Source organism: Varroa jacobsoni, unplaced genomic scaffold (assembly GCF_002532875.2).
Source record: "Varroa jacobsoni isolate VJ856 unplaced genomic scaffold, vjacob_1.0 scaffold_1384, whole genome shotgun sequence".
Lineage (NCBI taxonomy): Eukaryota > Metazoa > Arthropoda > Arachnida > Mesostigmata > Varroidae > Varroa > Varroa jacobsoni.
Window position 1 is genome coordinate 96,050 of NW_019214286.1, and position 15,092 is coordinate 111,141.

The 15,092-nt window shown below is 38.3% G+C and overlaps 1 protein-coding gene across 2 annotated transcripts; it reads left to right on the forward strand.

Moving 5' to 3' along the window:
- Nucleotides 1-898: 898 nt before the first annotated feature.
- Nucleotides 899-7,480, forward strand: LOC111269408 (uncharacterized). Of its 2 annotated transcripts, none has more exons than XM_022848992.2 (13): nt 899-985; nt 1,259-1,382; nt 1,619-1,668; nt 1,957-2,070; nt 2,796-2,991; nt 3,278-3,390; nt 3,950-4,087; nt 4,370-4,553; nt 4,790-4,963; nt 5,110-5,179; nt 5,384-5,576; nt 5,845-6,007; nt 6,307-7,480. In XM_022848992.2, the coding sequence occupies exons 1-13, from the start codon at nt 981-983 to the stop codon at nt 6,415-6,417; spliced, it is 1,635 nt and encodes a 544-aa protein (XP_022704727.1). In that variant the 5' UTR covers nt 899-980; the 3' UTR covers nt 6,418-7,480. The 2 variants fall into 2 exon arrangements, with proteins under 2 accessions (XP_022704727.1, XP_022704726.1); XM_022848991.2 differs by having other exon boundaries at nt 973-995.
- Nucleotides 7,481-15,092: the final 7,612 nt, after the last annotated feature.

Consider the following 15,092-nt stretch of genomic DNA (forward strand, 5'->3'; position numbering starts at 1 on the left):
TGGCTGGCAATCGTTCCTCGCCAAGCTTCACGGTGAGGTCGTATCGTCTCTCACCATATCGTATCCATTGAAGTTTATCGTAGTGCCGACCAATCATGATGGCCATAACCCCGGAAGCGAATTTCTCCAAGGGAGGACCACTTACACATTTGATGCCACTTGACGTTATTGTCGTTTGGAACTCGTGATCAAACTTCCGTTCTATGTGTCTGAATGCATCCTTGCTATCTTCGCCAATTTCTTTATAGTACGGAACAAGAGCTCGGACACCCTTCAATATTTTTGCCAGTTTAGCACCGGATAGCTTGGCTGTCGTCATAATGACGAACAGTCGGCAAAGATAGATTGCAATAAACACGACGAATCGGTACGATGGCACTTCGGCTAGGGTAGCAGCTGATTCTGTACGGTAGACTAAAGTCACAATAGTTTTACCCACTAATCGTGCACACTCCTTCCATAAGACCCCAGTCCAATTACAGTGCCGACACCAGAAAGTACTGCTTATGTTATTTATCGTAGAACATCAATTAGATCATTATAAATAAACACAAAACTTTTGTTTTCAATAATAGAACACATGCGTCAGATGTTTTTGCTGCGGAGCGTTTATTTATATCAACACAGCGACTTGACCGATTGAATGAATGTATTCGTGTTCGACTGCCTTATTTCCATCTTATAGGGCAGCTAACCTCACAGAGCCAGCCAGGTGAAGTAGACTGGCCTAGCAGGTCACCTTGTGCTTCCAGCGTGAGATATAAAGCAAACTATTGCTCAAGATAACAATGTAAAATTGGAGAAAAACGTATCGTTGGCACTACTAAGTTGGCATTCCGGCTTCTACATCAGCGTCGTCCGCTACCGTCCCCACACCACAACAAAGGCCTCATCGTAGCTTTTGGCGGTTGTCGGTTGTGGCCTGCAGGGGCAAAGCCAGTTGTCAAAAACAATTTTCTTTGTAAAATTACAGATAGAAAATGAGGTATGAGTATGTGAGTGCTGGAAGCGGTGACGCCTGTGCAATGGTTGTCGTAAGATCGTTGAAAGAATTACCTTTTAAAATTATGTTATTAAGGGTTTATGATGCTTAAAATACGCACAAGTGAACGGGTCAGCTGGCAATGTGTGCCATGTAAAGTATAATACAGAAAGCGGGTATAGGATGATGTGTCTAGGATTTCCTCTCACATATATCGTGCTAACTGGATTGCCTTGCAACACTTTTATTAAGATTGTATTTCAATTCAAACTTCAGCAACTTCAGCGAACGAATACTAGAACTCTTGCGTGAACATGATTTTCCGGGAGCGGAAAAATTCGACGAAACTGACATCGAAATGATGGCAACAAACAGGCATGTTAGAGATTTTTTTGTAAAAGTAAGTAACTTTATTATTATATCGTTGGGTTTTTATGAAATGCTACATTTAAACTGAGTGTGTTAGAACTGTGGTGATTATATTATGAAATTTAAGAAGGAACTAAAAAATTAACTAGTTAATTGTTTAAGACTATGATAAATTACTTTTTATAAACAAAAAAAAACTAGGCGATAGATCTTGTTTTCGGCGTCGAATATTAGGTAGTTGACAAGATTTGTTTTGCGTAATTCCAGATAGCAAGTATGGACCCTCAGCTCTTCCTCAACAAAGACCAAGCCAGAATGTAAGTATGATACTGACAGATGTCGTTTGACTGTTTATTATTTATGTATCGCGATGCATAAAATCTTGTTTCAGTGATGTCATTTTTTACTGTTGTTTACAAAACAAATATGCTTGCTGCGTAGCTATTAATACAGACAACGACATGTTCTTAGCACCATATCACTTTCCTATACACAGTACCTAAGCCTTCTGTTCTAGAACTCGTATTCATTAGCTTGCCGATATTGCGATAACTGTAAAAGTCCACCAGTATCCCAACGTTCCATTGATTTCTTTGTGATTTCAGACTTCAGCTCGCTGGTGAGATGAATGATCCTTCCTTTGTTCCTCTTGAACCAGGTGCGGTTCGCAAACAGATGTGTCTCATCGAGAGTAAGAGACGTCGTGATAAAATTCTGCAGTAAGTTAGTCATACTAACAAACAAAGTTATATTTATATTTTGGAAATGGTAAATAAATAAATTAAGAAGTGGCTGTTTTTTGGGGGGGAAGAGGGTATTGGTTATAGTGCGATTGTAAAATGTTTTGCCCCTGTTGCAGAGTAATGGTAAGAAACCGTGTTGTTAATGTTCTGTCAAGGCCCTTATTTCGGTCCTATTCCTAACAGTGAAGAGACTTGCCCGATGTAGTTCGTAGAAATTGTATGAATACTTCGGCAGAATCGAGACTTTGATGCTTCCAACGGACTGCCGAGTATCCTGTGGTAGAATATAATACTAGTTAATTTCATAGTTGATTGTAAATAATTGATTTTATGCATGCTTTTACACTTCATCGGCGGCTGCTGTAGCTCACTGCATCGCTTTCAGTAATCTATTATCGGAACAGAATACCTACAAAGACCAGCTCAATTGTGAGGCAGTGGTTAGAATTTCTGTTGGCGGAACCTTAAAAAAAACCAAAAAATTGTATGATCGAATTTGCAGTTATGTGTAGCAGTACAGTATTCAACTCTGCTAAACGTACCTGAGAGTCAACGTGATGGATTTTGCCTAGTTAAATTCGATCCGAATAAATTGGCGTGGCATTAATGATACAGTCGTATTTCAAATCAGTGGTTACGAACTTATTATCTCACTTTGTATAGAAAATTATTCATCTTTCGCGTTTTTAACCTGTTTTCAGAATGAGACTCCGGCATAAACATGAGGAAAAACGCCAACTAGAGGAAGCGATCGCCGTCTTAGAAGCAGATGAAAGATTCCGAACTGAACACCGCATTAAAAGGGAAGCTGAAATGGAATTGGAAGAATTACTTCGTAGGGCAGCAGACGATAAACTTAACAAGGCACACGAGCGGGTTCAGAATGCTATTACCATGGTGAGATGGGAAAAATTATGTACAGATAAAATAAATATTTCTACTAAATAAAAACATTCATGTGCACCAAAGTACCCTTCATAAATAGTAGGCTATCTTACTAAAGGCTTTCTTACGAATCAGGTGTGAGTTCAGTTACAACGTTACTAATTACTTTCAATGAAATAGAACAAAATAGTAAAGAATTTATTATTTTATTGAATCACCGTATTGTCCTTAACGCACGATCTTTTGGTCACAATGGAGCTGCCTAATTCCCCGGGAGGTGTCATTCATTTTGTTGCAGTTCATGACGAAAGGTCAGTCCCATCTGAAGAAATTGACAAACATTGTCGAGAAACTCAAGGAATCAAATGGACTGCGCAATATCATCAATCAGGAGAAATATGTCACTCTTGCGTACGTACAAAGTTTGAACCTCGATTAACTTTCTTGCGTCATTTAATGAAAGTGTGACGAGTTTATAAGAAGAAATTCATGCCGACGATAATATACTATAATGTTTATATTTGAGTTCACTAAATAACAAGAAACTAACTCATCGTAGGCTCATTAGTTTTAAAACACTGCACATGCACTAAATACAGCTGCGTGTCTTTTGGAGCATTTTGTATATGGATTATATGAGTAAATGACGTTTTTAAACAAGATTTGTGTGAACAAAAGTAAAACTATTGCTGGCTGAAGAAAGGAAATGCTTACCTTTGCCATAGCCATTCGTAGAGGGCGAAAGGTGGGCAATGCGACGGAAGAACTTACACATAAGTTGAATGTTATGTATAATGTTCTTTATGCCTGTAAGGATGTATATAATATTAGTTAGCGGGTAGATTTCTAGAGAAAGTAGTCTAAAGTCACAAAAATAAAGACTTTCGTAGTTATAGAATTCGTCAAGGAATGAATTTTGATAGGTAAACAATCTTATATTCGTATTTTGTGCTTTTTCATTCATCAATAGAAATGATATCGTAGACGCGTGCGAGACGCTCCATAAAATTGTCAACCGACCGGACCCAGACCCGGAGCGCTACGCGGTACCACTAGGAGAAAACAAGGGTGTATACCTCCTGAAAACGCTTCGCGACGCGTCCGCTCAGTGAGTATTTATTTAATTATCCTTGAGCACCACAATGAAGCGTAAAGGGAGCTACGCACCTACTGCCTTGTGTTAAAATAATATCATCGAGCCGAAAACACCAAGGAAGAATAGAGCATGATCAAAATGAGGTTAAGCATTGTTTTCTATTGAAGTCCAGCTGTGAACTTTATTTTTCGACTCTTTCTTATTTTTGAAAAGTATATTCGAAACAGAACATTTGAGAATAAATCGAATTTGTTACGAAGCCTCTGTATCGCCGGACAATGTGTTACTTTTAAGGTTAGATGGGCAGTGCAATGACATTTTGTCTGTCATGAGGCAGCTTGGTGGCAGCTCTTTGCTATTCGGCCGTTTCGAAAAAGCTTTGACATCTTACCGAGAATTGATCCAGGACTCCATAAAGATCTTTATCAATGAGCTCTTCCAGTCGACATCAGCAGCTTCTAAACGACAATTGCAACAGGTACTAAAATTAGTTCAGACCAAATAGAAATTTTTTTCATCAAAAGAATTAGTTAATCCTTAAAGTGTGAACAATCAGGTTGGTATAGCATTTTTTTTACGTGGTAGTTTATATGATTCTTACATATGTCGTTTATGAGGAAAGCTTTTTAAGACACGAAACAAACGTTGATGATTTGTAAAACACGATAATTCAAGTTAGTTGCTGCTTTTTCGGAATTTTCTTCAATTTTGTAGTTGGAGCCTTTAATGACATCCCTGGAAGCTGTAATCTGGGCCCAAAGGTGTATTATTTCCGAAGAAACTGTGTTTCTCCAAAAATGTCACGAATCGTTTGAGTCAGGCGATGAATGGGCCAGATCAATAATGTTGGCCCTGCCCGGAATCGAAGGCGGCATCAAAAACACGACGGTATTTATAAAATTTGCATAATTCGATAATTAGTTATTCATAATATTCAAATAAGAGTTCTAGCGGGCGGTGTGGAGAAAAGTCGGTCGTTTTGTACTTATGTATCTTACGTACGTTTCTCGGTTATCGGTCTCTCTATTTTGCAGGCCACGAATAGAAGGCCTGCTAACGTTACCCAAATGGGTGACGGTTCCTGTCTACACCCTTTATCTCAATGTAAGTTATTTCGGAACATCACCATAGCTCGGCACAGAAAAGTTTTTACTCCTTGTATCTATCTTAGAAAATAAGCTGATCTATTATTAATCCCTGCAACACATCTGTGTATTCGTTTGCTATAAGGAATGCACCCTTGTCTTTTACTCAACCAAACTAGATTATATAGCACAAGGGGTCATTGCTTTGTTTATCTGGTTTCAGCCGCGATTCTTAGTTCAACAGTACTAGAGACATCGGTGAATGGTACGGTCAAGTCTTTCTGTACATCGATGTCGAGCGCAGGTCCTAGCAACGCAGACAATGGAGCTCAGCTTTGGCGAACTCCCCAGATAATTGTACAGATAGAAGATACTCTCAGCTCAATGACACGTTTTTGTAATGCACTACATCGGGCGTAAGTGGCAAATGTTTTGAAATTGTCTATGCTGTAATTGTTTATCTCTTTTTGCTACGAGACGAAGTGAGGCAAACACAGACAGTGACTGGAGCTACGTTTGTTAAACAGTAGATGTAGGGTATTAAAAAAAATATAGTTTCTATTCGCAAATTCAGTGAACAAAGTAGCGTTTGAGTATGACGATGAAGTCTGTCTTTTATCTCTTGTTTTATTCGTTTCCCGTACACGATGACCGTACAAAATATACGGAATTGGGTATTATTAGGTGTGAAGCGATTCAGAGTGATCGAAGGGTGCTTCGAGGATGTCAGGGCGTTGAGGTGATTTCGGATAGCGCTCAAACTCAGCTCAGGTCACTGAAAGCGGATGTGGAGAAGAAAAAGTCTTGTATTATGCGGCTTCTTCAAGGACGAGATCAACTCCTAAAGGTACACGTACGTGTAGAGGAAGACGCGACTAACCCTAGCTTAGCTAGCAAGTGGTAACACTGAATAGCTTTAGATAATGTAACTAATCCTGTTAGAAGGTGGCAAATTTTGTATAAACTAGCTGCACCATATCATAAATGCGTTCGTATCTAAATGAAAATATAATAATACACCAAAAATTACTTAGAAAACTCTTATAGGGATTTGTGTATAGGCTTCTGTTATAGCGTCACCTCATTATTCCAACAGCATCGACTAATTATTTGGTTGATTTTTAATTTATTTCTTTTTTTTTGCAGGACCAGCAGGATCAAAACGAAGCTCATCAGCAACGAATTCTAATATCATTTTCCATTGTCAATCGAGACAGCTATGAGAAAGCTGTCGAACACACGAAGTTATTCAAATAACAACAAAACTTGTTTATAGAAGTGAGCAACGATTACCGGACTTTGTGTAGTGTTATGTTTTGAATAATAGTATTTGATATTTTGTATTGTGTACATCGCCAGCAGTGCTTTGCCTTCTTCTAGTATTTTCTACTTTTACTTGTTTTTAGAAAAAGTCAGTATAAACTGGGACTCAGGGTTTTTTGTATTGAAGAAAAGCTAGCTTTTATTTAGATAACTACTGTTGCTGCTGCTGCTGTCCTCTAGGTACAAGGGGTTTTTAGAAAAATGGATTGACGAAATAGCCATATAACAACGTTTGATCAAACATATATATTCCATATGGTTCTAAAAATTTCTTGGTTCCTATACAGAAGACCACTTTGTTGTTGTTTAGATGGGTCCTATTATATAAATAGCAGACGTCATTTACATGATAACAAGCCACATGTTCGAAGTTTAGGGTATACGTTTTGCTCAAATTATGACAGTAGATGTCCATGTTCTAACCTAAACTAGGTACTCCACACTCGTGTGTGTCGTTCCTCGGTCAGTATTTCCTCTTATACTTAGTTCCAGTGATGGCTACAACAGGTGGAGGGCTGATACAACGAAGAATTCGTGTGCGAGTTACAAGTATGCTACTGACATGTGAAGGCACGAATAATGATGGGGATTATGAATTTGCCTAGGAATGTAAGAGTAAATACTAGAAAATTGACCAGGACATAACCAACCCTTAACCTTTTAAAGATCGATTGCAAACAACACTAAAAGGGCGTATACTGAGATTATATGCTATGGATTCTTGACACTTGTTGTCGAATAGTGGCTTTATTGATGGCCTGTTGGCATTTTGCCTGCTTACTGGATGCAGGGGCGGATAAATCTTATCCTAGACACGTTTGTTTCACTGTTGAAGGTTCAAAGTGTAATGCAACGCTAATGCAGTTCTGAACGTACTATTCGAAACTACGGTCATCTCGTTGTGTGCGATCAAAATAACGAAAATCATATCTGACAACAAGGCCAAGCCAGCTCCGAGATCCGGAATTCAATAAAGCAGACATGAGTTATACTGTTAGGTTGTCTAGATCTATTTAGTTAACTGAAAGTGTGGGCTAATTTTCAAATCATATAACATAGAAGAGAGGTATTTTGGTAAATGTTAGACACGCTACACCTTCCTGTGTCAACAATCAAGTCAGCGCTTTAGGTGCTTTCCCATAGTATCTGCTTGCAGCTTACATTGCCATACCAAATTTCGAGAAAATCAATGTCTATTGATACTACGCCACCTATCGTTTCTTTTAACGCGAAGAAGCAATTGAACTTATGAAGATATAAATATGGGAAATATGAAGACTAAAGCTACCGCTAGATTCACTTTCACTCGACCCAGACCCAGATTGATGTACAGCGATGAGGTCACATTGTGCATTTGAGTAAATATTTGACGTACTGTGCAAAAATATGGAAATGGAGTAATTCGATATTGTGCTAAAGATATGAAAAGAAGATTGAAAGCTAAGCTGCTGTAGAAGCTGTAGGACATGCGATTTGGAATCAGATTTATTTCGGTTTCCATTCTGACGACGGCTCAGGTGTTTTAAGCTGCCGCATTGGTGAGAGGATATTAAGCCTGAATGCATACTGAAAAAGAAATGATCACTCTTTTTCGCGGCAGAAATAGATTTATCATCAAATAACGTATACACCGTACACCGAATTTTTTTTTCTAGGGAGTTTATTCGTTAATGCGTGTATCGTTTGAAATTTCAAGTACAGAAGTGCTACCACCAACTATTTATACAACTGAGTTTCGTAGCTCTCTGTCTGAACGATAATACCGAACGTAAAATACATGTCTAAACATTCATTTAGCTCTATAAACTTCGACGCGATGAATGCTTTTAGTCAAATTGCATGGTAGTCCCCAGGGCCCTCATCAAATCCAGTGAATCAGGCAAATGAACTTTTATTTACTAGGGGCCTTTATGTAAAATATGTAAATGGCTATAATTTATTTCAAACCTGATGAAGTGATAACCTCAAAGCAGTAAAGCACAATCACGGGTAACATAGTTTTGAAATCGAAGCATGTGTATTATATTGGTGAGCTTTATTATCTCAGAGTTTACTGTTGATAGGATTAACACAAAAAATGTTCTGATACTAGTAGATTCTTCCATTATCTAATGTTTGATGAAAATACCTTACAGTTAGTTGATAATGAACGCTCTTTTTCTCTCCACCAGCCACAACCGTTGCTATGAACTTTTCGCTATTGTAGAAATATAACCTTCTAGTAAATAATATATATATATATGTGTGTGTATGAATATATATGTGTATGCATGTACGTATACTAATATTAGTCCCTTCCACGTCGACAGTCACGTCCAACGGTAAGAATTCCGCTGGAGCTGCTATGCAGGATAATCGGCTAGCACGACCCTTTTTGCGGTAGGAACCATAAATTGGGGCAAGCACGCCTCAAAAGAAGCAGCCAGGTTCTTTCTTTACAACGTATTCTTTGGCTCCCTTGGATCAACGCCGCTCACCCAAACTGCATCCTATTAGAAATGGGACGTTTCAAAGATAACATTAACGTCATATATTTGTTGGGACGCTGTACGATACACGTTTCAATTGCTTCGCAAGTTGTGAGAGAGCTCGGGTTTTAGGCATTTTAAGTGCGCACGGGTAAATGTAAGGACTGGCTAACTGGGAAACGCGTTCGACTAGCCGGAAGTGCCTATGGGCTTACACCTTGGGCGTCTTCGCATAAGCCCTCTTTCCCGTACAAAGTTTTTTCACTGGAAAAGAACACTAACTATATCTCAGAACTCAAGTTTTATTGTATAAAGTTTATTTATCAAACAGTACTAACATAAGTTACCGACACCGAGCGCGAACGCACTTGAAATATCGTTTGATGATTGTTAATTTTAGAGAATTTGGCCGCATTGATTCAGGCACACAGCAGCGACAATGCATGGTCGAAGAAGGCATAGTTTAGCTTAAATCCGTACGTGGACGTGGATATATTAAAGTCCTCAGTTTAGTAAAACAGCCAGGAGGTGTGCGTCAGGCATTATTTAAAAAGCATATTGCAAAGCAGTGGATGTAAGAGCAGACCTGCTAGATAAATTTCTCTCATCTCAGTATTATCATAAAAATTGCCGTATAGTCTTTTGCAGATTTCAGCTGCGCCATGCATATATTCGTAGCAATTATCAAACCGCACTACAGATGCCAGCTAAAAAATCTTTTAATCTGTACGACAGGGCGTAATTATATGGCGTCAGTTATAAATCTACCAGACCTCTCAATTCAAGCATGTTCGAACCTCTGGCGTCTTTTGCTGGGGATCGCTGAACGCTGTTGGCGCAGGCACGCCCGTGCACGTTGGCAAGTTCTCAACCTCAATGCCCCTAATTGCTTAATGGGTAAGGTGTTTTCCTGCCGATCTTAAGGATACGTTATGCTCTACGTTCGAAGCCGCGCGTAGACACGTTTGGGAGCCAACAATCTGATGGAATGCCTAACGACGATACTGTACGTAAAACTCGAAACATAGAGACCCTGGGACCTCATGTAACGTGTGCCCCGCAGTGGTAACGTAGTTATCAATTGATTTTAAGGACACGGAAAATAACCTAAATTTGCCTTTGCCTGTTTCTTTAAGACATTTTTGCTTAGCTCTGGAGTGATGGGCACTTCGGGGATATCCATTATTATTATTATTATACGACCAGGTATTCGACCTTCCAAAAGATCTATTGTTCGAAGTTATGGCAGATCCTCAAATAAAGGATAAAGAATATCACGAAGGCTCCAACCACGAAATAACGAATGAATCTTAACGTTTCTGTTGGCTGTTTGCCTGGTACCTCGAATGCTGTACAATTTCCTCCAGACTTTGGAATCCCTTTGGACCGCCCTATTACCGAAGTCAAAAAAAAAAAAGAATGGTTGCTATTTACTGTGACTATTGTGTGTTGTCATCGTGCGTAATGGCTGAATTACGCCTTTGCTTATATAACCATAACTAATCATTTTTACGCGCTTGCTAGACGCAGCGCTCATCGACAGCTATAAAATCAAAGGTAAGGCCGCTTACAACATGGGCAATCGAATCACCGAAATATATTTCGGGTAACTTCTAGATGTTCACTCGCCGGCACCGGGTCATTTTTTCAGTGTATTTTGAGAAGAATTGAAACGATTACATGATATACATATGACAGGCGCAGTTTGCATATAAAAGACTTCGATGTAAGGGTTTAGTATAAATAAACAGTAGACTAAATGGGTAACAAACTAGATTTTTTTTGTGTGACCCTAAACTGCATTCCTGTTACATTAATGTACTATCCGTAGTCTCCGCGCACTGCAGAACAAAAGGTTCTTAAGTGAGCTGGTATAATTTATGTGTTATATTTGTCTGTTGTCAAGGTACTCTTTGTACGGCCTTTGTCTTTGTCAAGGTAAGGCTTTAGCGATTTTGCAGGTGTAAAAGGTGCAGAATGAACAAGAGGAGTACCCAATGGGACTACTTTTGTCAATCCAAAAGTGCAAAGCGCTCGCTTTCCAACCAGTCAACAAGCCATCAATATACTTCTGCATGAAAGTTACGTATTCTGCAATGCATTTCAAACCAGGTTCGCATGTAATCTTATATATGTGTGTGTAATGATTTCCCTACTGTAAAGAATGAACTAATGCTAATTGCATGCAATTTTAGGGTCGTATGGGGTTAGATGATGTAGACAAAAAAATGAAAATTAGCTGCTAGAATTGTCTGTCTGTACAATAATGAAAAATTCCAAAAATATACATTAGAAGGAAGCCACCTTATGGTAGTCTTGTCTTCATATCTAGAGATATAGCCAAAATTGCGGCACACGAAAGATTTGATAAGGCAGAGCGGCCGTATAGTTGCCTACGACTTGAATAAAAATTTGATCATGTTAGGAAAGCAGGTGCCTACAAACCACTAATCAGTAAAAAAGACAGTACACGAAGGAGCAAAAACTCTTACGAAAAAGGTCCGACAGACCGATTAGATATACTTAGAACAAACGCTAGGCCCGTGCGTGAAGTATTCCTTCATGGCACTGACAACACAACATAGTAGTAGAACAACCACGTTTTTTAAAAAGAGTTAGGTACGACATATCACGAAATCAAGCCACTACGTTCATAGAGAATTTAGCTTAGCCGGTAATGTTCTGCGATTTTTACCTGTTTTTTCCAACCCGAGTAGCGTGTATTCAGGTAGCATACACGTGTATCGCTCTGTCCTGCTCGTTCGAGCATGAGGTCGAAATTCCATAACCATGAGACACTGTAACTCCATGTTATATCAGTTTCACTAAACGTCGAGGAGATTATTTCCTTGTTTGCCGATTTATATGGCTGGATTAATCTTAGTTCGACTACTTAACAGTCGCAAAGGCGATGCTACTTTGGGCTACGATTCGGCCAAACTAGATCTTGCTCTAACTCAGCAAAAAGCGAATCCAAAGGTTCAAAGAATCATCATACAAATGCATAACTGAAGAATAGGACCATTCTGTTTGATTTAGTGTGGCCAACATTTTCTCTAACATGTCATAGGTAAGCAGCAGCCATTCCTTTAACATGCAAACATGAAAAAACCTAAATTACGTTCTACACACGATCAGTGGCTCAAGGCTGCGACTCACTTGCTAATCAAAGAAAGAGCTTTAATACCCCAGATTCCATTACTATCCGTGAACGCTTATTAGGAAGACTGGCAAAGACAACACGGAAAAGTACATCTGTACTTACTTCGGAATAACTTTCTTAACTTTTTTTTTTATTTGGTGCTGTCCGGAACTTTTATCATTATTGTTATATGCACTCGAAAAAGGTTCGATCCATGGAAAACAGTCATAGACGGCAATGATACGTTTGATGATGTTATTTGCCGACATAAAGATCTTGTCGAAAAAATCCGCTGTTGTACGATGATATTATTTGCATTAATAGTCTTGCTTCAACTTATTTCCGGCAATTGTCTAGAACAACAGCCTATTTCTCTAATAATAAATTATTAGTTACTGTAAGAACTGCAAGTTTAGTTGAGACGACTGTGAAGGGTTTAATCCGCCAAGAATGTAGGACTACAGCAATAAGGTCGTGCTACCCGAACATAAAAGGATCGTTCTAAAAACTTTCTCTGACTTAATAAAATTATTTCTGTCTAGCTTAACGCGCATTCGAACGGGTTTGGGATCAGTTTACGGATCAGCGATCGATGTCGTCTGGACTGATTAGAGCTGATCTTATAATAGTTAGAATATTTAAAAGCTTGCAGATTCCTATAAGAAAAAACCTTAAATAGCAACAAAATACATTAAGGAGCTACCAAGTTAACTGTGGACACTTCGATGTTAGCGTTCTCTGTTTGGCTGCTAGATCTGATCCATTATTTTTTTTAAATGCAGAAAACATTCTTAATAGAAACTCAATTTAAATTATGTAAACATTGTTATAAAATCAAGAATTTCGTCTGCTATAAACTTTTATGTGAAATATTTGTTCACAAACCATAAAGCACGATTGCTGAGAGAGGCTTCGTGCAACTCCATCAATTTGATGAATACGATTTAGATTTCCGCTTGAAGCTTCCACGTTGTTGGCGTGACGGGGTAGTGGGGACATGTTTGCCTACTAAACTTACAGGCACTTAAGACGATTAGGTAAGTTCTCGGTTGAAAAGTGAGCACCGACAGAGCCACGCCAGCCGCATCAAGCAGCAGTACTTAACTGAAATAGTATCAAAGTCGTACGTGAAACTCGAAACATTTATTTAGGATGCTTGCGTTGTCTAATCTGTTGCTGTTAGGGATTAGTCGAAATACACGCAATAACACAATGCTTCTCAATTAAAGTAAGCCGTTTGCATAAACTGAATTTTCTGAAAAATAAAAAAAAAATTAATTCTGTGAAAGCCCTCTTATTTCGCCCAAAACTAGCTATGTTCTTTGCATTGCATTATTAATTGCAAATGACTTTAACATATAACGAATGATATGGAGCTTTAGCAAACACTTACGCATCTAAATGTATCTATTTTATTGTTGAAACACCGGTATATGAGTGGTATATACTGTGTTTACAACCGAGTGATTGATACGGAAAAGTATCAAAGCAATCATTAAATAATTTATATTCTAGTTAAAGTGGTTAACTATGTTTTACTGGCTTAATTTTCAGTATAGCAAACGTGCATAGCTGAAAGGCATGAAATTGGCATTTCTATTTCAACTCACGGTTAAAACTAATGAAATATTTAAGAATGACTTGATTCATTTTATGTTTCTGTGTCTCTTCGTGCTAATTTCTGCACTATACGCAAACCTGATATAGACTTTAAAAAAAAAAGAATGAATTATAACTAAATAACTATAACATGCGAAACTTCAGCATCTAATAAGATTATGAAGTTTCGACGTCCGACTTCGTTCCTGAAGGATACACGTTTGTCACATGGACCCTTTTATTACCCTGCCCCTTTTTCTGTGCGGAGGCGATCCCATCTGATGTGACCTCTTGTATAAAACCTTTGAAACGACTGAACAAATCCGTTCGTTCTCTCTCCGAAACCTCCTGTTAGATGCAATGGGCTGAGCATGAGTTTTGAACGTGTTCCTCTTCTATTCAGGAACATTATTTCTCCGTTGCTCCACATTGACCCATATATATATAGATATATATATATATATATATATACTTTGCTTGCATTAGCTTCTGCTGTTCCGCGGAGAGAAACTGTAATTGTGCGATACCCCAATATGTTTGCTCAAGCCATATGCGGCCTGACACGGCGCTTAGCTAATTCAATTTTTTTCTTCGAACCCAACTCGCGGCGTTCGTGACTTCCGCTAAACGGCTGTCTATTTTTGCATGTTTTATGTGAACTTCATAATAGACCAAAGGCATCGTACGCGTGAGTTCACCGATAACTTTACCGGTTGGAATGATTTAATACAAACTATTTGAAAAGGCTCTATATTCAAATTTCGCCAGCATTGCTACTTATATTTATATATAAAACTTCTCGGGACGGATTCATAATCTACGACCAATCTTTGGTGGTTTTGTGCGTTATTTATGAACAGTGTGTCTAAATGCGATCAACTCACAAACATTTAATAATAGCGTAATTTAGCTGAAAATTTTTTAGGCTCTTAACCATTGGCGGATCTCCGAAGCAATCAAATACCTGATCAGATTGGTATCGTATCATAGGTAAGATTTTCTCTTTGGGTGAAGTTTTTCTCCTATATCGTCGAAAAAAACGCAGGAAGAGATTTTTCCATTGACTGTGCCGTCTAACTAGGTGACTCTTCTCTTAAGGGCTAAAGAGTTTGCGTAGTTTAGTTATCGACACTCTGTAAGTAAGGCGTACATTAGAAAAAACTACGAGTTTTATTAAATTATGTTAAGATTTTTCCACAAGGTATAGAAGTGAATAATACGACTAATGAATGACTGGTATGCGATTAATTTTTATATCATATTTAAAATAATATTAAATATTTAATTGTAACTTAACACATTAGTGCCATACCTGCTCTTCGGATGGATACCGCTGCTGTGAAAGCTCTTAATATTAGTTTCCAGAATACAACTGTCTTTCGTAGGTAACTAAACGTTTT